Source organism: Neopsephotus bourkii, unplaced genomic scaffold, assembly GCF_033783945.1.
Source record: "Neopsephotus bourkii isolate Nb327-2 ecotype Australia unplaced genomic scaffold, CSIRO-AGI_Nbou_v1 NB_753, whole genome shotgun sequence".
Taxonomy (NCBI): domain Eukaryota; kingdom Metazoa; phylum Chordata; class Aves; order Psittaciformes; family Psittacidae; genus Neopsephotus; species Neopsephotus bourkii.
Genome location: NW_026901251.1, coordinates 2577152 through 2601461, shown reverse-complemented (window position 1 = coordinate 2601461; position 24310 = coordinate 2577152). Strand labels below are relative to the sequence as shown.

At 43.4% G+C, this 24310-nt stretch overlaps 1 protein-coding gene across 2 annotated transcripts in view; it reads right to left on the bottom strand.

The window, feature by feature from the left end:
* KLHL14 (kelch like family member 14) overlaps positions 1–11794 on the bottom strand; it is a 63073-nt gene extending 51279 nt beyond the window's left edge. The window contains exons 1-2 of one of the 2 annotated variants that reach the window (XM_061354912.1): positions 11706–11794; positions 9157–10142 (exon numbers count right to left, since the gene is read on the bottom strand). In XM_061354912.1, coding sequence (XP_061210896.1) covers positions 9157–10097 — 941 coding nt within the window. In that variant the 5' untranslated portion in view covers positions 10098–10142; positions 11706–11794. Of the gene's footprint in view, positions 1–9156; positions 10143–11078; positions 11341–11705 lie in introns of those variants that run through there. The other variant, XM_061354911.1, reaches the window with a different exon arrangement.
* Positions 11795–24310: the final 12516 nt, after the last annotated feature.

Here is a 24310-nt window from a genome sequence, read left to right as displayed (position 1 = left end):
TAGACAGAAAATACCATTACCTGGCAGTTTAACCAAGAACTTAATGAAAGCCATAAAATACAACGTAAAACGTATTTTGGATGGAGAGATTTTGTGAGGTTTTGCTATCACATAGGATGAATTAAAGAACACCACAACCTCCAGGTGAATAGGCATCCAGAATCTCTTCCTAACCCTACAATACTGACAGGGGAAGAACTGAGCTCTCACAGCCATCAGAAGTCCTGCAGATCAGGCTTCTGCTACACCTCTGGCCCACCAGGAATAGTCTTCTCCTTATGGGCCTTAAACACCTTACAGACCTAAAAGAGTATCCTTAAAGACCTTACAGGCCTAAAAGAGTATCTCAATTTTATCAAAACCTAAAGCATGTTGAGGTCTTCTGTAAATTATGATGAAGAAATTATTCACCTCTTAGGTTCAAAATACATTCAAAAACACGCAGAATGTATGAATGATGCTTTATTAATTGATTTTTTCTGACTCTTCTGAGGCACACCCAAGGCACAATTGAAAGAATGTGAAAAGAATTTCTGTTTATGCTGTACCTGAAAATCAGTCTTAGAATTCATTTTAGTGCCACAGAGATTTTGCTTTTCATCTTTCTCATTCTCATGCTTAGCAGAAGGCCCTGAGTACAAGTCTTCATTGCAGCAGACCACACTGTAACATTCACTGAAAGGCTTCGGTGATGCCCAGGAGACACCTGCTCTCCTGCTCATTTAGTACATTTTTCTGACCACTGACAGACTGAAGTTTAGGAACAGAAACACTAAGCTGGGAATGATTTGATGCAGACACTGACTTGTTTTTGTCCTCTGAATCGATTTAACATTTTTTCCCTCAATACATTCTTCTTCAAATAAATGAACATTAAAAAAAAATAAACTCACTGTTTGCTCCAACAACAACCTTTCCTTTTTGTCTATCTAAAAAGCAGACGCCTAAGGGTAAGTGAATCTTTTGTCTGACATGCCACACTTAACTGTTGCAAAGTTACCTGAGAAGTTAAAAGTTTCCTCTATTTCTACAGCTGCCAGTTTCTCATCTCCCTATTAAAATAACTTAAAAGTCTACCTGGAAAAACTGATTTTTCTTTATGAATCCAATCCCATTGCTGTTACTAGTTTAGCACAGTCCCTAAGTAAACTTGAAGAGTTGCAGTTATTTTTTTAGCGGAAAGATTTTTAAACTGAATGCCCTTTCCTTTTGCAAGAAGAGCCTCTGAACTAATAGGTAGCTTAGGGGTGGGCAAGTACCCTGGAAGAGTGGCATTTACCATCAGCGTTCCTCTGGGAGGAACACACATGAATGTCCCTCTCATCTCTGTCTCCCTGTATTTCCAGCTTATTCTTCCTGTTGACAGGAGACTGGTACAATTCCCCAGAAAAAATGCTCAGTAGCTTTCCCATACAGAATCTTGCCAAGGTTGCTGTATTGGTACACAAAACTGTTGTTCCCTACCTTGAGACAGACTTTAATACACGTGTTGCCTACGTGAGATCATGAATAGTACTTGTATAGTGATAATATCTATACAAATAGATCATTTGAACACAAGCCGCTACAGCCACTGAGATCTGAATGCTAAAGATATCCTTACTAGCCACACAGTGACTATCTGAAGCATTCTAAGGGATATGAATAAAATGAATGTTACTAGCAAAGCTTATACTGGTAAAGAAGTCACAAACCCTCATGTGTCACCAATCTTACTGGCAAAACTATGCAAACAACTGATTTTCCATATTGTTGGAAGTTCTGAAAAACCTTAAAGAAATTTCCTTGATCCTGAATACTTTCAAAAATAAAACTAAGGAAAATATCAAAGCTATTTTACGTTTTGTTTTTTTTTTTTTTCTACTTTTGCAATTTGCTTTCCCTTCCCTACCTCCTTTTTTGCCTGTTTTTTTGTTGCTGTTTTCAAGAGAGGTGGTAAAATTGAAATGTTTATAGAATGCTTCAGGGTAGTCAAATCCTCTTTTTTCCCTTAGGAAGCTTCAATCAACTCTTCTTTTTTGATATTCAGACTGTGAGAAGTCAGTAAGGTCCTTTTTTTTTTTTTTTTGTCTGATTCTGTATCAGATGTCCACGATGGCAGGAGCTCTCTGCATCAGAGGCTGTGCTCTCCCCAGCTGAGGCTCCTCCTCAGGAAGCCAAGGGGAAGAAACGCAAATTTCTGCTTATGACTGAGTTACCTTTTCCACTGTTTGGTTGGGGCTTTTTGTCTGAAGGGAGGCAGCAGTCAGGGGAAGGCAGGAAGAATCAACTGTGGCACCAACTTCTATTTACTTCCAGCTTCACTGCAAACCGTCTGTTTCCATTGAACTTGGCAGCTGATAATACTTGCTCGAAGTTTATTGTCTGCTTTCCAAGAACATGGCAAGAAGTGTCGACTAAGTACTAGGCATGACGATCCTTAAAGAATATTTCAGGGAGGCAGCAAATATTAGAAATGATGCCAGGAAGTATCAACTAATGAATTTCAACTCATGATATTCTTTAATTTCTTTAGGTGGTCCTTTGGTAAACCTGCAATACCACTCAGGATCTGCTTCAACAAAATCAACACCAGAGATGTTCATGGAGCAGTGGAATCTAGCTCAAAACTTTCACTCAGAATTCCTATTAACTTCCCTGCTCATTCTTTTCAGGACATGTTGTGCAAAGGGTAATAACAAACTTCAGCCTGATTTAGAAAGCTGCTCTGATTTTTAAAACATGGAGCTGTCTGAAAAGAAAAAAAGGTGTTTTTACAGATTATTAGGATTTTTTCCATAATGTGAGCTTAACAGAACCAAAGCTTTTTTTTTCCCGGCAAACTACTTTCTGCTGATTCTGTGTTCTATGTTTGCTTTCCTCACTCCCCTTGCCTCCAAGGCTCGCTATACTTTCAAGTACAAATCCAAACAATCATACCATCGCAGCTCTGTTCCATTTACCGCTCAGCAGTTGCAGACCTAGAACCTCCATATTCTTCTGCTACAGGGAAAAAACTAAAGTGACACCAGGCCACAAAGCGCACCACCTGTGTGACCTATGCTCTCTGACAGGAAAGTCCTGAATTGCACTAGCAAAGCACGGGCAAGACTAGCACAGGCATGTCTCATGGGAGAAAGCCCTGTTCTTTTAGGGACCAGCAGGATTTGTAAATGAGCTGCACAGCCAGTTGCAGGTGGTGGAAATGGGCATTTTTGCTAAAGTACAGCACTAGAGAATGAAATTCCCATTTTCACAGGCACTCTGCCCTTAGTTTGAGTGGCTTGGTAATTTTTTTTTGTTTATTTTAACTTAATTTTCCCTATAGAACAAAGAGGCTTGAAATTCTGTGAAAGATTTTCCTTCTTGGAAAACGAGTTTGGAGGTGCATATACTTGAAGCTGCTTCAAGTGCTAAAAGGGGCAGAGTGTCAGAAAGCTAAGGAGCAGCACAGCCGAGCCATCTTCAGCATGGATCTGGAGAGACAAGAGATCCAGAGCAGTCAGCATTGGAGTGTGAGGTAGGGAGCCTGGCAGAAAGGGGCACTGGAGCGGCAGAGGCCATAGCAGCAGAGGATTCAAGAGAAGGGACAGGCGGAGGTGAAGCTCAGGTAGGCACACAAGGCACACAAGGCAAACAAGGCAAGTAGCTGAGACTAACTAGGATTAAACTGACTACAAGTCTGTGGTTCATTTCCCCACAGCCTCTACTGTGTCGGTCTCCCTTCTGCAGCTCATCTGAGAGAGTCCTGACACAGGTACAGTTTCCACATATTAATTCAGACATGTCAGACCTGATCTAAAATAAAACCACAGCCTTATATTCACTTCATCTACACCACAATGCAAATGTTAATAATTAAGATATATTTCAAAGTATGTTTATTTCAGATGTCAATTTGGGGTCTGAAATATTTCTCACTTCCAATTAACCCTGAGTATGAATATTAGCTGAAACTCCAAATATTGGTGTCAGGGTCACAAAGGGACAGGCAGGTGGCTGTTACCAGAACACACAACAATGTATTTCAGTGAAAAAACCCATGCAAATCCTTATACAGCCATCAAACATGTCCTACTGAGATATTACAAAAATTTCAGTAGAAAATTAGGTCAAATTGAACTACAGTCTGTGAGGTTTGTAGACAAAATAGTGTGTTCAAGAAGGAAACTATTTAATTACCAAGGGATGTAACCAGTTTCTTCAAATTTTTAATCTCCTTTGCAGAAAGTAAACCAGACTGGGTACAGAAGTCTTCCACATAAATGCTCATGTTTGATGCTATTTAGCAGTTTACATTTTCCTTCTTCAACATTTACCACCTTCCTACTGAGTGAAAACTGGCATATCATCTTCATCACCTATCATTGTTTAACTTGCTGCCACTTTCACTAACATACCTAACACCAAGCAGTGTGGATGACATTCTCTCCCCACTGAAACTGGATTAAAATAAAAATCTCTACAGTTACCTTTATCAGGACCAGAATCTCATCTAATCTCCCCAAAGTCTAGTAGTCTAGGGAGCAAGAACTATAGAAAAACAGCTGGATCTGAACATGCTTGGACTTCACTGAACCCAGAAAACAACATGGTCAGGCTTAGCCTAATTACCTCTTCTTATTTTCCTCCTTTCTCTTCTTTTTAATTCCATATTTCCTGCCTGTGACCTTTCCCATCTCCATCAGCTGGTTGTTCCCTGTCCATTTTTCTTCCCCCACATCTGAAACAGCTTTTCCAGACACCGAAATACTCATCTGTTATTGACAACAGATGCTGTTTCTGCTAAGAATTAGGGGTTTTTTCCCTTTTGTTTCGTTCCCTTTCTTCTTTTTATCTGCCAGGGTCTTTTTTGTTTTCCTTGTCTCCTTTCCTGTCTTTTATCCTATTCTTTCACTTTTCTCCCTTTAAAACTGTCCTACTCTCCCCTTTCCCCTCATTTGTATTGCCTTGCTTCCCCTACTTGTGTCCTGTTTCTCCCCTGGGGTATCTCAAGTCCTTTCTTTTTCTGCATCTTCCTCTCTCTCCCAGCTTTACTTTCTTCATTCCCCTCTGCCTTCAGGTACCTGATGCAGCTATGCCTGCAAATCCTGGAAGCAGCTGAACAGCCCAAATGAGATGAGCTGTGTATGTCCTGCACCCAACAAACTCCCAGGCCACAAAGGGATGATTCCTCCTACACTACCTTCCTTCTCGTTATCTGTCTGGAACACAGTTCATTCTAAGTAGTTACAGGCAAGTGAAACCATAAAATCACAGCAATGTTCTACAAAGAGGCAACAATATTTAGGTAAGTCATTTAACAATAAGCGCTGTAACTGAAGTATTTTTCTATAATGCTCCTTTCTCTGTCTACAACTATACTGTGCATGAGCACAAGCAAAATTAAAGTAAAAAGCTAGGCATTTCACAGAGGTGATGTGTTTTTAACCATTTTCATTGTTGCAAGTAAACATGGGAGCAACAGTAATTCTCACTAGCTCACTCATTTTTGAAAGTGACATTCTTTCCAGCAACATGGTAATGCTGTAACCCAGAACTTTTTAAAAATTGAAAACACATACTGTGTATTATATAAAATATATTATATTACAAAATAAAGCACAGAGACATTTTAGTCAACTCAATACTCCAGTGAAGTCCAGACAGTCAAATAAATAATGGGAAGGAGAGCATTCCTCTATCTAAATGCATTTTAGTCCCAGAACTACAGACAATGTGACACAGCACAGATGTACCTATGTCTCTCAGGGACAGACAAACATCATTTAAGCCTAACACTCAGGGTCACCACAATGGGTGGTGAAATCAATTGGGATTTTTCCTACTGATGTCAAAACTGACTATGACTCAAGAGTCAGTCAGTGACAGCAGACTGTGTGCTGAGGCCCTGCTGCAGGTGACTGTCACAGAGTTAACAGAATTACTAACTTAGCTTAGAGTTGAGCACCTGATCAAATGCCAGATCAGAGCCAAAACACACACCTGCTGTGGTGAAGTCCTGAACCTTGGTGTTCACGCCAAGGTTCACAAGTCAGGAGCGTCATTCCTCAACTTCTTAAACTACGATTGTCTAGTTGGTGTACGTTGAAACACAATTTTACAGATTGAGGGCATTCAGGCGTTACCTTCTCTCAGGAAATTTCAAGGAAAAATAAATTTTCTCTCCCTGCAGGTAAACAGTGTTTTTCACTGAGGCACAAAAGACAATCCAGGTAACTACTAGCCCCCCAGCATCACTTGCACTGCAGGCTTTGTATTTGTAGCACAAACTTTCTAAGTGACCCTGCTCACACCACACAGGCTAGTTCTTATGATCCAAAATTGCTTTCCTCCAGCCCTGACAACAGTAAAAACTTGTGTTTGTCAGAAAAGCAAGTACGTGGGATTTACCACATAAAGAATAAGTTTAAAGAAATAACCAGTGTTAACTTCACAGTTAGATTTCAAGCTTCCCATTGTACTTGTTTTGTTTAAGAAATGTAAGTGGCCTCAGTTCCAAAGTACTCCAAAGTGACAGTGCAGAAACAGGTATGTACCTATGCATGTGTACACATTTGTGTTTTTTAAGTAGTATATTACAATAAAACATATGTTGTTTTGAAAATGCAGAAAAGGTATCAGCTGGTTCTGAGCGTGACACTCCTAATTTCTTCAACACACAGTAAGCAGGTGGCTACACCACTGTGCTGCTTCTATTTCTCACCAACTCACACCAAACTGTACAGTATGTATTATGCTGCACAAGAGGAACAGTTAATCTCTTCCTACAGACATGTGAATATTTTATGAATGACCTTTCATTAAACTTTAAATTCCAAATTACCAAGGTCACTGCTGCTCACAAGAGGTAATCAAAGTTTTAAAGTTCTTGCTGTTAAAGATTTCCTCCTGCAAATCAGTAACTTAAAGAATTCTTTGAAGATTTTGTTCCTTAAAATAAAATTTTACTGAATGAATGTCAACCTGTTCAAATTACAACTTTAGAGAAACTATGAGTAACAAGAAGGACATGTCTGCAAATCTCTAGTCTTACGTATGATTCTTTATTCATGTTTAAGAAGGCATCTGAACATTTAGGCAGCCTGATGAAATCTTGAAGTGATTAAGATTCAAAGATGGGCCTTTGTGACCTTTATGAATTCCCAGGAATATTATCCATGACCAAAAGTGAAAATATACAATTGCATCCTGTATCACAGAGCATTTCAGCATCTCTCTTCAACATTTTAGTATTTTGAATAAGTTCTAATGCCTCCTCATACATACGAGAAATCCAAACGGTTTTGCTCTGATTTCACCACCACCAAAGAACCCAATCAAGAGAAACTAGTTACGACGCTGTCCTTAAACATACATTAAAGTTGAGGTGAACCTTAACTATGGTTAAGGGTCTCTGAAATACCACTGTCTGCACATATGTGCAGACCCATTACAAATAAAGCCCATAGCATTTGTGGTATTTGAAGTCCCCTGTAAGTCATTAAGTAAGCAAAACTTAAGAATCTAAACTAGGTCTACATAAAGTGGAACCTTTTGTGTACACTCCCACTTACAGGGGAAGCCAGCTCCCAGCACCAGGAGTATCAGATTCTCACAGCATCCATGACACTTGTAAGCATTCAGTGGTCAGAACACCACTACATATCCTTCAAATGACATGGACCACTGAAGCTGGAAGGTATCTTCACTGAACCAAGCCGGCTGGTATCTCAGCAATCCACCAGGACACAAGCCCCGGCATTCCTCTGCCTCGAATGCAGCACCTCGACCAGGGAGGAAGTGGTGGGTTTTGCATTTTTGAAAGTCAACAGTTTTGAATATTGAAATGCAAAGGGTATGCACCAGCTACAACAGTGGCAGTTCAAAAACAGTTTGCACTGCAAAATGCTGGTATTCATTTCTTACTGTAAGGTTTTGAGTGAGAACTGGTTAGACAGCAAGGTGATAAGCACAACAAAACACTAACAGAGCGAGCTAGCCAGTGATAATGAAAGAAGGCATTTCCAAAGTTAAAGCATCAGGGTACCAATTATATGAAGATATAAAGAATCCTCTGCATTAATGCTAACAGAGCATATTATCTAACATATTTAATAACATCCTAGTTTTTCTAGCTGCTGTTAAGTCATTAATAATATCCACCTATTAGTTAAAAAGCTGAATAATACAAAGTGGGCTTTGATTTCTGCGTTACTGTGCCACTTTATAATACGAATGGAAAATGGTATTATCTTTCTATTCATTGAATGAAATGAAGTATAAGCATATTTTAAAAGGAGAAAAATAAATAACCCCTTCATTTTGGGTATATTTACTGCTCATTAAACTACATGCTGTGCTTTCACTTCCTAACACCAACCTCATATTGTCAATCTTTGACACCATGATTCATTACCTTATTAAATGAAAATAACTGATATGTCACAGACGTGACGGCTACAAAGTCATGTTTCCATGCACAATATGGACGTATTGTCCGAACACCAAACATCGGGATGTGCACAGATAACGGAGTTACTGATGAATATAATTAATTAGACTTGGGACTCGCATATTACAGTTTAAAATGCCCTGAGGATGCAACTCCTTGTTAAGGAGTAACTGTGGGGGGAAATACAGTAAATAAACGTGGCCTACAACAAACGCCACAACAGGTTCCCCCACGCACGGTGACACCTCACATTCACACCAGCCCCACGGGCCGGGCACGATGGCTGAGGGCGCTGCCCCCGCCGCAGGCGCGCCGGGAGGCCGGGGAGCGGGGCGGGCACTGCCACCTCCCAGGAGGCCTCCCGCCCCTCGCCGCTACCCGGCGCCGCTCTGCCGGCCCCTGCCCTCGCCGGCTCTCCCCCCGCTCCACAGGGCCGCCGACAGCCACCCCCCGGCCGCAGCGGCCCCGCCGGGCCGAGGGGAAGCGACGAAAAGTTTGGCGGCAGCGGGGACGGGTGGCTCGACCCCGCCACCGCCCTTCAGCCGCTGCCCGGCCCGGTCGCAGCCTCCGCGCCGCCCCCCGCCCCACCGGAGGCGCCCGGCCCGCCCCCCGCGCGGTCCCTGCCAGCCACCGGCCCGGTCCCGCGGGGGCCCCCGCACCCTCCCGCGGCCAGAAGCCGCCGAGGGGCGTTCGTGAGGGAAGCCACCACACCCCCCCCCAGTTTTCCCCGGCGCCCCCCTCACCTGCTGGCCAGGCTCTGCCGGCAGTGCTGCCTGAAGGGCATCAGATGGTAATTCATGGCGTCCAGCAGCAGCTTCTGGCACACGGGGTCGGTGCGCATGAAATCCACCGACTGGACCCGCTCCACCAGCTCAGGAGCCGGGATTAGGGCGAAGCGGAGGCGCTTCATGAGGTCCGGGGCGTACTGCATGCGGGTCTCCCGGTCGTGCTCCAGCCAGAGCACGGACATCTGAAAGAGCGCCAGCTCCGACTCGACGGGGGGGGGCAGCGAGTCAAGCAGGGCGCGCATCTCCTCGAAGTTGAGCAGCAGCACGTCCTCCACCAAGTACTTGTTGGCCAGCTTTTTGGTTTCCTCCAGGCCGTGCAGGGCGGCGATCTTGCACACCTGCTTGTAGTTCTGCACCGAGATCTGGTCGTTGAGGAACTGCACGCACAGCTTGGTGACCTGCGGGATGTGCAGGATCTTGCTCACCGACAGCACCTCCTCCACCGTGTCCAGCGAGAGGGTCACGTTGGCCGTGTACAGGTACTCCAGCACCAGACGCAGCCCGATGGACGAGCAGCCCTGCAGCACCAGGTTGTTGATGGCCCGCGGGCTGGCCAGCAGCTTGTCCTCGGGGGAGGAGGATGGGGTGCCAGGCTCCTCCTGCGGCTGCTGCGGCGGCGGCGGCTCCTTCGGCGGTCCCCCGAGCCCGTCCTGGGCGCCGGGCCCTAGCCCCAGGGCGTGGGGGTGCCCGCCGCTCCCACCGCCGCTGGAGAAGAGGGATCGGAAGTACTGGGAGCAGGAGGCCAGCACGGCCTTGTGGCAGTGGAACTGCTGGCCCTGGGCCGTCAGGGTCACGTCGCAGAAGAGCTGCTTCCTCCACAGCAGGTTGAGGCCGTGCAGCAGGTTGTCGCTGTGGCTGGGGTCGAAGGTGGAGGTCCTGTCACCGGATCTGGACATGGCGAGCGGCCTCCGGCACACCTGCCTTTTAAACCCTCCTCCAACCTGGGCAGAGGGGTGGGGAGGAGAGCAGGGTTGGGGGACACACGGGACGACACAATAATAAACACAAGAGCTTTAGAGGCCCGGAGGGCGCATCCTGCCGTGCGCGCACGGGTGGCGGGGGGATGCAGCCGGGGACGGGCTCCTCTCCGCCCGCCGAGCCGCCCCCCGCCCCGGGCACGGACGGGCTCGCCCGGAGGGGCCGCAACTTGGGAGGGCTGAAGATTTATTTTTTGCCACCCTCCCCCCCATACACACACCACCCCTTTCTCCTCCCTCCTCGGTGCAAACCGGGCTGCTCTCCAGGGGAGGAGCAAGGAAGCCGGGGACGTTCTCGAATCTGAGCCACTTCTACCCCGCCACCAAAAAAACCCTCCACCCCACCAAGCGCCCAAGCAATCAAACACACACAAAATTAGCCCCCCAAACTCCGCGATGCCATGAGAAACTACCAAGTGACTGAAACTCTGCTGGGAAGGCAGCAAGCAGCCCCGCCGCCAGTCCCCGGCCCCCGCCGCCCGCTTTGCCAACTCAGCGCAGCCGGGACCCGTTTCCTTGCCGGGGCCGGAGGGCTGCGTTCCCGTGGAGGGGGCCCCGGCGCTGCCAGGTCCCGGAGTTGAGCCCCACTCCCACAGCGGGGCTTTGCAGTAATTCGTACACTGGGGCAAGTGGGGGGTGGAGGGGGAGCTGCAGCCCCTGGCCCGGAAGGGGCTGCCCGCCACTGTCCTGCCCGGCTCGCTTCTCCTCGCAGCAGACGGCGCCGCTGCTGTAACTCCGGTAACTACGTGAAGTTCAAGTTGGGGGAAGGACGCGGAGGCGGGCGGGGAGCAGGGCCCTGCCCAGCGGCCCCTTGGAGCGACCGGGCCCCTCCGCGACCCCCGACCCCGTGCCCGTCCCGGAAAGGGGGGTCAGCAAGGCGGCCCCGAGCTGTGGCCGCACCTGCGGGGTCTGCGCAGCCACCGACCCGCGCTGGCCGCATCCCGCGCAGCGCCGCCGCCGCTGTTCTTCCTCCTCCTCCTCCTCCTCAGCGGGATCCCGCCGAGACCTGCTCCTGCCATTGCAACGCGCTCAGTCGCTCCTTAGCAGCGCTGGGCTTCCTCTGCTTCCCTTCACCCCCGCCTCGCCCCATTTATCGGCACAGCGAGGGGCTCCCTCCAGCCGCTTCCCCTGCCCCGCCGCCGCTCAGCCCCGCTCCGCGCCCCGCCGCCGGCTACAGAAACCTCCCGGAGCCTCTCCCTTTAAGTGGACCCGGTCAATCCCCCCCTCCCCACCGCACACACACACACACACACACACACATACATACATGCACACACACAGAGATATACACACACACTCCTCCTCTTTCTCCCTCCCCTTCTTTCTTCCTCGTTTTACCCATTTCTTGCAATCGGAGTTTATTCTGCAAACGCGTTCGTTACACAACTGCCCCCCTTCCCCGCCCCCCCACTTCCAGCACACACACCCGCACACACAGGCACCCCCTTTCCTCTCCCCCAACAACAAACAAATCAGGAGACACGAGAAAATGCACAGAGACGGTTAGACACAAGGCCAGAAACTTACCTGCTCCACAACCAGCTGCCAAAGTAAAGGTTCACTTAAGCTCCCCCCCAAAAAAATCAATTGTCCTTCCTTTTTAAAGGTTTGCTCGCTCCTTTCGAAAAAAAAAAAAAAAAAGAGAGAGAAAAGAAATAAATAAAAAAAAAAAACCACAAAAAAAAACAAACCACCAAAAACCTTCTGGTTCCCAACTCGGAGCAGTCACTCTTTACAATTTATTTTGTCGTACATCATTTGATCACCATGAATTAGCAACAGCAAGAAAATGTACGAGAGAGAGAGAAGGGGAGAGAGAGAAAGAGGGAGAGAGAGAGCGCAGAGCTTTCTGCAAGAGAAGAAGAAGAAAAAATGTACGTGTGACAAATTATGCTACCAAGAAACAACACATCATTATCCTTGGGCCTGGGGCTCAGTGAGTCGTAACGAGAGTAATAGGAAATCCACGGTTGGGGAGAGAAACGGTCGTGCATGGCCAGTGGAGAGAGACCATACAGGGGGATGGATGCTGGAGAGACTCGCAAAATTATGGCTCAAGGCTATTGTAAAAATTGTCGAGCGTAAATGACTGCGATTTCAAACATCTTTGGAAGAAAGAAGGGGAAAAAGCGAGGCCCCCCCCACCCCCCCGCCTCCCTCCCTCTTGCTCTCCCTCTCTCTTCTCTCTCTCTATAAAGAACCGTCAAGTTTTAGTGCGCATTGCTAATTAGTCAATTTCTCTCTGCCTTCACAGGCTGGCGACTTTGCTGCTGAGCTGAAACTGCTAATTTCTGTGACCAGCTTTTTTCTTAGCTGTGATCTGGATGAATGAGTAGCTGTCTCACAGAGATGACAAAAATAAACTCTAATCCCCCCAAAAATTTCCACTACATCTTTCTCATGCATAGATTTATGATCTTCAAGCGCCTTGTGCAATATGCAAACTTTTTGTCTGCAAGTGTGTGTGTGCGGGGGGGGGGTTGGGGAGTGGGGGGTGTCTGTTATATTCAGGTTTCACAATATCTGGTTTGTGTCGCTGCTCTCCCCCCACACCCACATGTGGTGAAAATAATGTCTGATTTCAGCACCCAATATCTTCACATACACCCCCGTGCCCCCACCCCTTGTATTTATATTACTGCTTTGACAGGATGCATCTCCCTTCCTTGCAAGTATGATGAGGCTGGAGGGGTGCAAGGGAGAGAAAGAAAGTGAGGCTACTAAATGGTGTTAGTGGCAAAATGTTCCCTTTACATTTGTTCCCCTGCACTGTTGAAGATTTATGATCTTGTTTGAAGGCATATTTTCTCTATCGTTTTGTCTGGTTAGACAACCGTCTCTGAACTTCACTGTCAGCTCTTCAACAGATAAGGGTTCAGAAGTCACTTTTTTTTTTATTGGAAGATTAGCATATTGTCAGATTTGTCTTTCAGTTTCAAGACTTTGCAATGCAGAAGCCTGAATCAAATAGCAGGAAAGCAGCTGCTATTTCACAAATGTAACCTTTCAACTTTCTGCCAGAGCTGATACCCTAGAAACGTGCACAGCACAGCCCATAGGTTGGGGCTTTGTTTTGGTTTTTGATCCTTTATAGTTTTAAGAAACAGAGAAAATTCTCATTGTAGGCATCTAGGGCTTTTTCGTTCCACCAAGGGGCATTTTGGTAGAGGACACATTCTCCACACTTTATCTCATGATACATTGCACCCTCACATTTATAGCTCTGTTCGTCTGTTGTCAAACCTCCAATTGTCAAAAAAAAAGAAAAAGGAAATGAAAAAAAAAAACCCCAAAAAAAAAAAGGTGGAATGTATGCCCTTGAATGAAATGCACATGAAAGGACAGGTGAGCACTTCCACAAAGTTTTACCTGGTGTAAAAGGCTCAAGCCCCATCCCCTTCCCCAGATAATACTCAGGCCCTTGCTAATTGAACTGCACACCAGGAGTGGAACTTTAAATGCCAGGTCTCATGGTCTTTGTCTTTGACTTGGCCAAGGATGGCAATGTGTTTACAGAGCTGGAATTGCTCAGGAATGCGTAGGACTGGAACTGACAGTCATCAAAGCAGTTTTTGCTTTTATTTACTTTCTGGTGACCTTATAAAAGGTGTTCTGCCATACCTTTCTGGTTTTCCTCACCAAATAGCTCCCTTCCTCTTCCCTTGGACATCAGTTATTTCTGCAAGACATTTTCAAGGGAGATTAGGCAGCTGGTGTTTTAGGGCGTGGTATTCTTCCCAAAAGAATGACACCATCATATGCTGCCTCTAAAACCATGTTCTTTGTTTTGACCCTGCTGTGCCTCCGCTTCTTCCCTGTTGGCCGCTCAGATTTTGACCCTGTTCAGGTTAAGAAAAACATGGATTATAATATGCTCCCATTTCAACAGTAGTTGGTATCTTCAGTGATGCGAGTTGTCTCCCAACAACAGTAGATGGAAAGAACAGTTTTTATATCATGCTTGTGCTGCTGAACTTTACTGCTGTAATGGTTGTAAATAATCCTCATGAGGTTTTGTATCAGTTTTCACTGACTGATGTGTCACATACTCTTATACCCTTGTAAGCTGCCAAAATATGTCTTTGCCAATGTGTAGCAAGTTTCTGGAACTAGCATACTGGTTTGTTTTCCTCATTAGTGAAAAGATCTGGGTAATTTTCATTTAACTTTGCTACATTAACTCAAGTTGAAATAAAGTTTGGTCTTACTTATATATACAATTCGTGGTCACTTACGAATTACATTGGACAAATGTTTCCAGAAGTCCTGGGTATGGTATTTTCTAAATTGGCTTGAACACTTTCAAAGGGAAATTTCAAAGTTTCTAACTAACTCACTCATTTTATCTGCAGAGTAGAAAATTAAAGTTCATCTCTCGCAGACAACTTCAGCAGAAAATACCACCTTTTATTTCTTCTGCAGTTACTCTCAGACCTGCACCATGTAAAATTATCCATTTTTTAATTTGGAGCAAAACTAGATGCACTTGCCACCTGGTTAAGCAGGGACTTCCTGTCTCTATTTTGTAAGCCTTGGTCTGTGAAAGACTTGAGGGAATCCACTGGGAGTGAAGATCATCTCCCCCAGTGCACTGAACACCTGCTAACCCCTGACCCTTCCCTGTCATAGCTATAAGGCTCTATCCCTAAGCAGGATTTCCAAAGAACAGCAGGCAGTGTCCCATGCTTCCATAGTTTCAAAGCCAGTGTTTTAGAGATGCTGTGCTTTTACTTGTCTTCCTTTAGCTCATCTCTTTCCATTCATTCAAATTCCTCAACTTAACAGAAGTCTCATCGTACTACAAGTAGGGAGGTCAATACTGAACAAGGAACTGAATCACATCTTGCAACTAAAGGACCCTCATGCAGAAGAGGCCTTCATCAAGACAGTATAAGGCATTGTCATTAAAATTCCAGGGGGAAATAACTTCATACATAAGCAAGGTAAATACTTTTCAGTAAGAGTAATTATATAAAAAAGAGAAATTTAGAACTCCTGTATTACCTGTGCTTGTACCATGAAACATACCTCTGTACAACTGGTGTTTTGTGGGGATTTTTTGCAGATTTTATTGTTGTGACATACACTGATATCCTGGCACAGCTCATAAATAAAGTTACATGCACAGTATCCTGATTTTTAGGAACAAAAATAAGTGTCAATTCTGAACACCTGCCCCTTTGTCATTGAAACTACTGTCAGAAACAGAGCTTCAGCTGGTTCTCCTGGTTGAGGACAGAAATTGCCTTTGTGCGTGTGGTCTGGCCTGCTGAACTCTCTCAACAGTCCGCATTTCTGCCACTCTTGCCTTTCAAATGGTAGAACAGAAATGACAGCACTCACCGGTACCACCTGTATGTGGATGGGAGCTCTTACTGCAGGAAAAGAAAGTTCTCTTGGGGGGGGGGTCCAGAGAAGTAAAGCTTACTACAGGTACACTGGGTCATTTGTGTTGGGTAAGACACCATACTAAGACAGATCTGTGCACAGAGGTCCCTTCTGTAGTGCAAATACTGTACAAATAGATGGGCAACATTGTTGTGTAATTCTTCCTTATTTTTAATTCTTATGATGTTGGCAATTTGTATGCTCACACTTCTGAAGGTAGATGTGGCATCACAGCAGCTCTGTTCCTGGAGTACAGATGAATTACTCAGTCGAGGGCAGGAGAGTAAGATACGAGGAGGTTGAGGTGGTGGTTAGAGCCAGGGCCCACAAGTCTGGATGTCTGGATTCCCACCACTGGCGCACAGTGATTGTACACTTCGGAGTTAGGGCCTGGGAACCACCCAAGCTCACAGGTACCTTGCTCCCTGAGGAGGCCTTTTCTCACAGAGGTGAGAGGTATTGCAAGGAGCTGGGAGGGAGAGAGAGCAAGAAGAAGTTATATCTTGGTCTGGTAGTCCAGATACAACAACCTTGACCCAGGTGCATCCTTTAATATCTCTGTGCTTCAGTTTAACAAATGCTAAAGAGAGTTTTCATTAGTGCAGGCCAAGGCTCTCCCAGCTTATGGTCCATTGTCCCTGCTGAGCACATCTGCCCAGCTCCACCAGCTGGGTATTTTGGAATGTTTACTATTACACTTGCTATGCCAGTGGCTGCTGCAACCGTGTGGCTGTAGGGACTGGCACAACTGGCCCCAAAGGTGTCACAGGCATCCTGATCACCTGCGTTGTGACCTGGTTAATCCATACTTGCCTAGTGCTATTGGATTCCTCCAGGGATACTGACTGGTTTTATTTATACATACAGACATATTGTGAGGTATTGTCTCTATGTCTGGATGTATACAAACCAGATTTTTTTCTGTATTAGAGAGTCATAATACCATTAAGTGTTCAGACTTTTGCCCTGCGTACCCAAAGTTCTGGTGGGGGTGGACTGAGAGCTTTTAAACAAGACCCTAAATGAGAGATTTAAGAGCACCAAAAGACAAACTTCTTCTTCCTCTTGAAGTCCCCAAAAAGGCAATAGTGTAAATGACATAAAAAAAAATAAAAAGTCATTCAATGCAATGCTGTGTGATAAAATGACATGAATAAAATTTGCAGGAAACCAGTAGATTCTGAAAAATCAAAATATAAGGTATTGCAAAGAGTTATTAATAAAACTGGGGGGGGGGCATAACTCAGAATTGTTAAAAGAAGCTGCTAAGCTTGGGGAAACTGCAATCTAAAAGCAAGGTGGATTAAGCAAATCCTTCTGTACAGAACCATGCTACAACTAGGAACCCTCTAACCATCACTCGGAAAAGCCTACGCTCTGGGACTTGATTTTCAGGTACATAATGCGAGCTTTAGTGATTGTGTCTGCACTGTACTCCCAATTAAAGGATGCTCTCTTGTGCTTAAGTCCATTTCTGTTCAGGAAAGGATCTGAGTATTTCCTAATATTCTTAAGTGCTTTCTTGAAGGGGAATGCTTTCCTCACATGGGACATGTGTCTGCGCTCATCATTCAGTTTGGCAGAATTTTCCCAGCCTGGTACATGCAGAACCCATTGTAAAACTAGGAGGAGGATATGTTGGTGGCATGTGACACTGCAGTCATTCTGAAGTCACGATCCAGCTTTGTAAGGAGCCATCCCCAAGTGGGAGAGTGCTTCATCCCAGTTGCTTGGTTTCTTGAGACGGCATTTTGAGACACATACAGGAAAGGGCAAGCTTCAGAGCAACAGAACTACCTGAATTGCAATGGTTAGATTTTGAGCACATTTTTGTACTGAAGTAATACATAATCCATAGGTTTAACATGGCTCTCACAAATCCCAAGGGAGCACTAGCAGTTCTTAAAGGAGAGGAGTTGCAGAAAATTGTTTAATTCCCTTTCAAGAGAAGTCTGCTGACAAAGACTTTTGTTCTCCATCACATCTAAGTGCTCTGGGAACAGAAATTTTTCCAGTAGTGCTCTCTTTCAGCTGCCCCAAGGTTGTCTTCTCCCTGTGTATGTAGCAGAGAGGACTCATTGGACATCAATTCCCTCACGAGGAAATAAGGGTTTAAAATAAAATGTGGTGCTAACTTTAACTATCAAGGTCCTTACTTATTAACATCATTTTGGGGGCATAAGTTAAATGTAAGTATAAAAAAGCAAAGGAAACGTGAGTTAGGGTTTATGGTCTCCCCTTGCTTTATTCCATGTTCCTAAGATAACGCAGAGCACCTTCTGATCTTGCTGTTTAAATAGTAGGGCTGTGCTTAAATAGTACAGTCTCTTTCTGCCACAGAGGGGAAAAAGGTGATCTCTCTCCAGAGATCATCTATTAGACCAATTCACCATTGTGAAATGTAGCTTCTTCTGGATGTTTCAAACTGTATTGTTAAAACCGGAATCTGCTAACTCAAGTTAGGCTGTTTGCTGAGAGAAAAAATAAAACCCAACATAAAAAACCAAACACAAAACATGAAGACAGGGTTTCATGAGCTTAAGATCAGGTAGTCTTTAACTTTATGTAGCCAGTGAAGGTCAAGCATTATTCCCCTAACTGGTATTGACCCTCACTAATGGGTGAGGGTGATTTTGGTCAAATCCATCGGTGGCTCCTACTTAACCCAACTGGCTACCCAGATAAACAAAGACCTCTGTCTTCCCTCCACTAGGTCCAACTGCAAAATGGCAATCTGAGGTTGGTGAAGCATTGTAAAATATACTTTTACATCAGGGAAGATTTAACTTTGCTAGCAGATACTCTGGATGGAGAGAAAATGTGTGCAGGAAAATGCCTTTCCTTTGCTGAAGTGTTTCCATGCTTTTCAGCAGTGAACACTTGTGTCCAGCTTGCTGGTTTGAATTTGGCCCAGGCAGTAGAAACCAAAAAGAAGTCATCACTGAATGGCTGGCAGGGTTCTATGTATCACCAGCCAGCTGTTTCTAGTTAGCATGTAGTTCACATAATAATAGCATCTTTTTATTTGGCTCTGAGTGACATTGCCTTGGAATACAAGCAAATCATCTGTGGTCTGCGTTGGTGTAAACCATTCACAGCTAGAAAGTTCTCCCCCTCACCTTTTTTGAGTATTTTCATGGTGCCAAATGGGGAATGTAAGGAAACCAACAGTAGCTCTATATAGTAGCCCTAGTTCTACCAGAGGGTTACAATTACTATAGTTAATAGTAGCCCTAGTTCTACCAGAGGATGAAGAGACTTTAGTCTTCCCTGTTATGAACAAACTCATTCATGAGCCATGTATGGGAAGCAAAAAGGTAGGTATGAGGGTAGATATCATTAATTCTAAAAAACTGAGATGAGATAGAATAAAGTGATACTTTATGAGAGAGCCCAGTCACCAGAATTTCATCTCTTTTTTAACTTTGGTTCAAGTTGCCTGGATGACTTTCAGGTACCTATTGCTCACAAGATAACATCTTCCTGTCTGCCGAGTCGGGCATATTCATTTATAGAATAATAGAATAGAATCATAGAATTATGCCAAGATGTAAACTAACATCCCGAATATCCTACGGGTGAGAAATGACACTGGAAAAAAATAAAGGTTTCCATTCTGTTCAAATGCAGCTCGTCAGCAGACAAAGCCTCATTGCTGATGTAAAGGGACAGTCCTAGTGGAGCTAGTGCTCGCTCACACAAGCTATGAATCTGGCCAATAGTCTTTTACCGATGATAAAACAGACAAAATGAAGAACATCCCCCTGCTGAGAAATTTCATTTTTTTAAATTAAACGTATTTTAGTTATGAAAGACTGCAAAAGTGTTCAAAATAATAAAACTTTAAGATTTTTTGTGCTCCTTACCATAAGCATAGCCACAAAGACTTAAAATGAATATGATTAAAAGGAAATTTATATATTGCACCTTGACTTTGGTTTCAGACCTGACTGGATTTTAACTGCCAAGCTACAAGCCCTTTAAAACAGGATTAACAATGGAAAATCTGGCTTTTTTAAGATACCATGGCACTATTATAACATCCAGGCTTCTTCCATGGTCAGGAACTCCCAGTGACAGACACCAAGAATAAAGCTAGGGCAGTGACCCAACTTATTTTGGAAGCTACAGCTCAACATAGAGGGTTTCATGCAGTAGCTCTGATGACGAAAAACAAATTTACCACATGGAATCTCACAACATATTGTGCGGTAACTCAGAAAATAACTTGGTCTACCATTGCAAATATATATATGTAATACGCATTAACAGCATTTACAGACACTGATCTATTAAGTCATTTTCCTACACTATCTTCAGACCTTTTGTATGAAGCAGAAAAACCATCATTAAAGCTATGGTTTGCCAGACAATTACTTTGTCAAATCTCAAGAAATTGCATAATAAATTGTATACATGCATCAAACATGAACAGCAGAGGGGTATAACAAGCTGTGTATTTCCAGTCCACTTGTTCTTTCATCTAAACGGTAGCTTTTGTTTTGAAGAGTAATCCTATATTCTTTCAAAGGCATAAAATGTGCATATACATTTATCTATCAAACTAAGTAGAAATAATTGAAACACTTAATATGCACAGTAATAAAGAAACGCATGAACAACTTTGTTATTAATGTCTATTGATTATTTATGTTTTCAAATAGGCAAATGTAGCTACTAATATTTTATCATGTTAGCCTATATGTACATTTTGGCTTTACCTGTTTATTGGCAAATTTACTATCCACATTATGGGTATTTTTATTGCTGTACACTCATTTGCTATGCGCATAACTGAGGTCAGTTTACGAACTGACTAGTGTTTACTCAATTTGATTACTATGTAACGTTGCTGAGACTATTCCCCATTTGGAAAATTAACTGTACAAGGAAGCCCAGTAAATCTTTACTTAAAAATTCCAAACTTTAGATTGATTTCAGCAGTGGGTCTGTATTGATCTAAAAAGCTTTGCGTTCCTAACTAAAAACTAATCTTTATTTCACCCTTTAGTGACTGCAGCCATAAATATGTTCACTAGGACTGGAGTTTAGTGGATTAATGGTTATTGGAGATTGTGGCTTCCAACTGAGGTTGGTAAACCTTAACCTTTGGAGGACGACATGAAGGCATTTACCCCTTGTCATCTGTAATAGCTGGGTCCCTTTTTGACAGTTACCTGAGTGTTAAAGAGGAAGCAGAGCAGGGGATAGGAAATAAATAAAGTACCAGCAGCTCACTTTGTCTACATAATCCGTTATTAGACTGACCGCTGTGTCTGGACCTAACTCTTTTTCTGATGCAAAAGCATTGACATAAAACGATTTGTTTTGTTCATGATACTAGAACTTCAGAATTTCCATGCACTAGAATTAGTCATGCCTCAAAACTAAAAGAAGTATTGTGTCTATTGTTCTTTTATTTCACCATGTTTGTGAGAGATGCTTTATGTGACTCAGGACAGATCTTTCTCACTATCTCTGACAGAGAACATCTGAAGGCAGCTGGCAGGAGACATTACCTTACATTCCACTGTAATGACTTACTAGTTATTACCCCAAACATAATTATACTAATTGTTATAAAAACCATAATTGCATTTATGTCTTAAAGTAGGGTTTATTCCAGAATATCATGTCCTGAAATTGATGTCAATTAGTACTTAAGTTATGAACAAGCCATCCCTACAAAACTTCAATTCACTCAAGTCAGCTTAAGTTACTCGAGAAAGTAATGTGAAGGTAGAAATTATTCCCACATGTAAGGACTGAAAGACCTGCCCTAACTTTTCATTAAAGAGAGTAATGACTATTGAGAACATAAAAAAATTATTTCATTAGCAGTACAGAGAAGGTTTCACTGGAACACGAAATATACAAAACGGTAGATGTCAAGTGATTATATTAACAGACACAATTCAATATCCATCGTTCCAGAAAATATACTGAGCTTAAAGGAAAGATTTCTTCTGCAAGAAATATTGACTCAAGCCTGCCCAAATTCAAGGGGAAGATTTATTTTCCATAAGCAGGTACCGTCTCATGACAGTCACTGCTGTAATTATTCCCATTTGAGAGCATAAGGGATACTTGTTCCAAAAAGGAGACCTGGTTTAAGGAAGCTGATCTTATTTTAAAACCTTTATTTCTATTTCTATTAATTCTTCCGCGTTTGCAAATCAAATTCCCAGGAAGGTAGATTGCTTTTGTAATAACATAGAATCGCAGTTGCTGGCAGCTGTTGCAAATGATTCTAGGCAATTTACGTCCCTCGAGACATTTCCCCAACATCAAGGTAATCAGGGCCAGTGGGATATAATCTGGGAACAATTCTAACAACAGGTTTCCCATCCTGGACCAAAAAACATAGTCCCAGGGGACATGCAGATTGTTCATTGTGCCTTGACATTCGCTCTTAAAACTTAGCTGCAAATTTTGCATCTGTTTTGTTTATTAAACTAAGAGCATTGATTCAAACATTTAAACAAAGATAACAAGGCTGTAGGAACGCTGAACATCTGCTAGGCAGAATGTTGCCCTTATTTTGCCATTTCATTTGTCTTACCTTTTCCTTGTTCCTTCAGTTCTCTCTGACTCACCTCCAAATTTCAGACTGCGATTGATTTCCCCCAAGGTCAAAAAGCACAGCAGCACAAGTGGCGTCCCACTATTTGCTGTTCTCATCAAAGATGGAAACAGGGTTTGTGGGGGTTCTTCTACAAGATTTGGCTAACAGCAGCAACTGCTGAGGCTTTGTTAAGATAGTCTCAGTTTTAATAACAAAGCATCAGCTTTCTTCAGTATATTGGTTTCTAGAAATCTTTGATGATCTGAATTGAAGTTTGTTTCCCATTCTATGGAAAAAAAAAAAGAAAGCCTTAAAAGCATGACCTGATTGGAGGGAGTGAGAAGAATAGAGAGTACTTTTGCTGCAGGAGGCTGAAATACAAAGATCTGTCTCTATCTCGCCTTTAAGCATATATGGAGAATGCACACAAAATGGCAGCAGTTAAAAGTATCCTAAAAACATTAGCTCATTTACAGTCTTTAAAAATTTCTGTCATATAAATAGAGTCACAGCAATTGCAGATATCTTTTGATTGCACCTCATGTGGAAAAAGAAGGATTATTTCCAGCTGATAGCCAAATGCTAAGGCTGATCTCTCCAGTTTACATTTAAGTCCATGTCTGAATGCACATGTATGTGATGCAGCATTGACAGCAGCAGCAAGAAGAATGAAATGGGTCTTTGTGGCCCAGCATGAAGCAAGAAAAGTCTGTACTGCCATGTGCAAGACAGAAGAGCTATTGTCTCTCCCTTCAGCACTAGCTGTAGAGCTCTTTCCAGCATTTTGGAGATATCTTCATCTGTCTGCAAGGGACTGTCAACTTGAGGATTAGAAGGAAAAGACTTGACTACCTATTCGTGTGGCAGGGCAGACTCTATGGTTGTCTGAGACACCACAGCAGGGTTAGCATTGTCAGGAGTACTAAATGTCCAGCAAGCTTGTGTCTTGCTGACAGGAGACCACCAAGCTCATTTCTACTGAATTGGCTTTGCAAAACAGCTGCTGGTCAAGGAGAGGTAGCTCTAAATGATACTAATGGTAAATGGTTATTGGGATATGCAAGTGTGACAAATCAATGGGATAGCAGCTCAAAACAGGGGATATGAGAGTATGGAGCTGATGTTTTCTGGATGGGAAAGGAGTATGTGGAGTTGGCATGTGTTTTTTTTGTGAGGAGGACATGCACACAGAACATCACAGGCATCACTGAGCGAGGGGGGAAATACTTGTGGGAACCTTTGTTAATCCTGTGGCAGTTCATCACTCATGGTCACCTAGCTGAGATCAAAGCTGGGCCACCTAGAGTAATACTGCTGATCTCCTCAGAGGATGCCACACTGCTTAGAATATTATGGGAAAAACACACAGAAATTAAAAACGACCACATCATTTCACACAGCAGTAAATATGTCATAAAGATTTTTTATCACATGGACTTGATGCACTTTGGGCAGTAAGAAAATAGATTTGATCAACAGGAGTATCTTCTCTACAGCTAATATGATCTACTGAGTCACAAATCCTCTTTTTCATAACGCTTAAATGTGGATTTACATGATGGACTATAACAACTCCAAATGCACTGTTTATGCTTTTCATGTAAATAATGATGAGTTTTCAAATGAGAATGCAGATCTAAATAGCATGGTAGTTATTCAACTGGCTTCTTGGTTCAGAAACTCACTTTTGAATAGTTCAAACATATGAACTATTTAGACTATGAGCGTACATTATTGAGACGCGGGTGAGTAATGTGTACATGAGAGTGCTCCTGCTGAACTTGGTCAGTTTACTCAGCTGTATAAAGTTACTCACAAAGCCTTGGGTGACACGGTCTAGTATGAGGCGTCCCTGCCCATGGCATGGGAATTGGAACTTGATGATCTTAAGATCCTTGGTCCTTTCCAACCTGAACCATTCTATGATTCCATGGCTGTATGCAGCAGGAGGAGAGATGTCAAACTCTGTAAGGACACTATTTTTTCTTGTTGACTTCCAAAGATTCTGTGAGCTGATCACTAAGATCTATTAGCATTCACTGTCTGATGCTAAGGGAATAATTTCTGTGTCCAAACCATGTGCAATGTGGTCACTGGTTTGCTAGTTTTTAACTTTTTTTTTTTTCTTGTACAACGCGGTACTTTCAGAAATGCAAGAAACTTTGCCAGGATTCTGTTT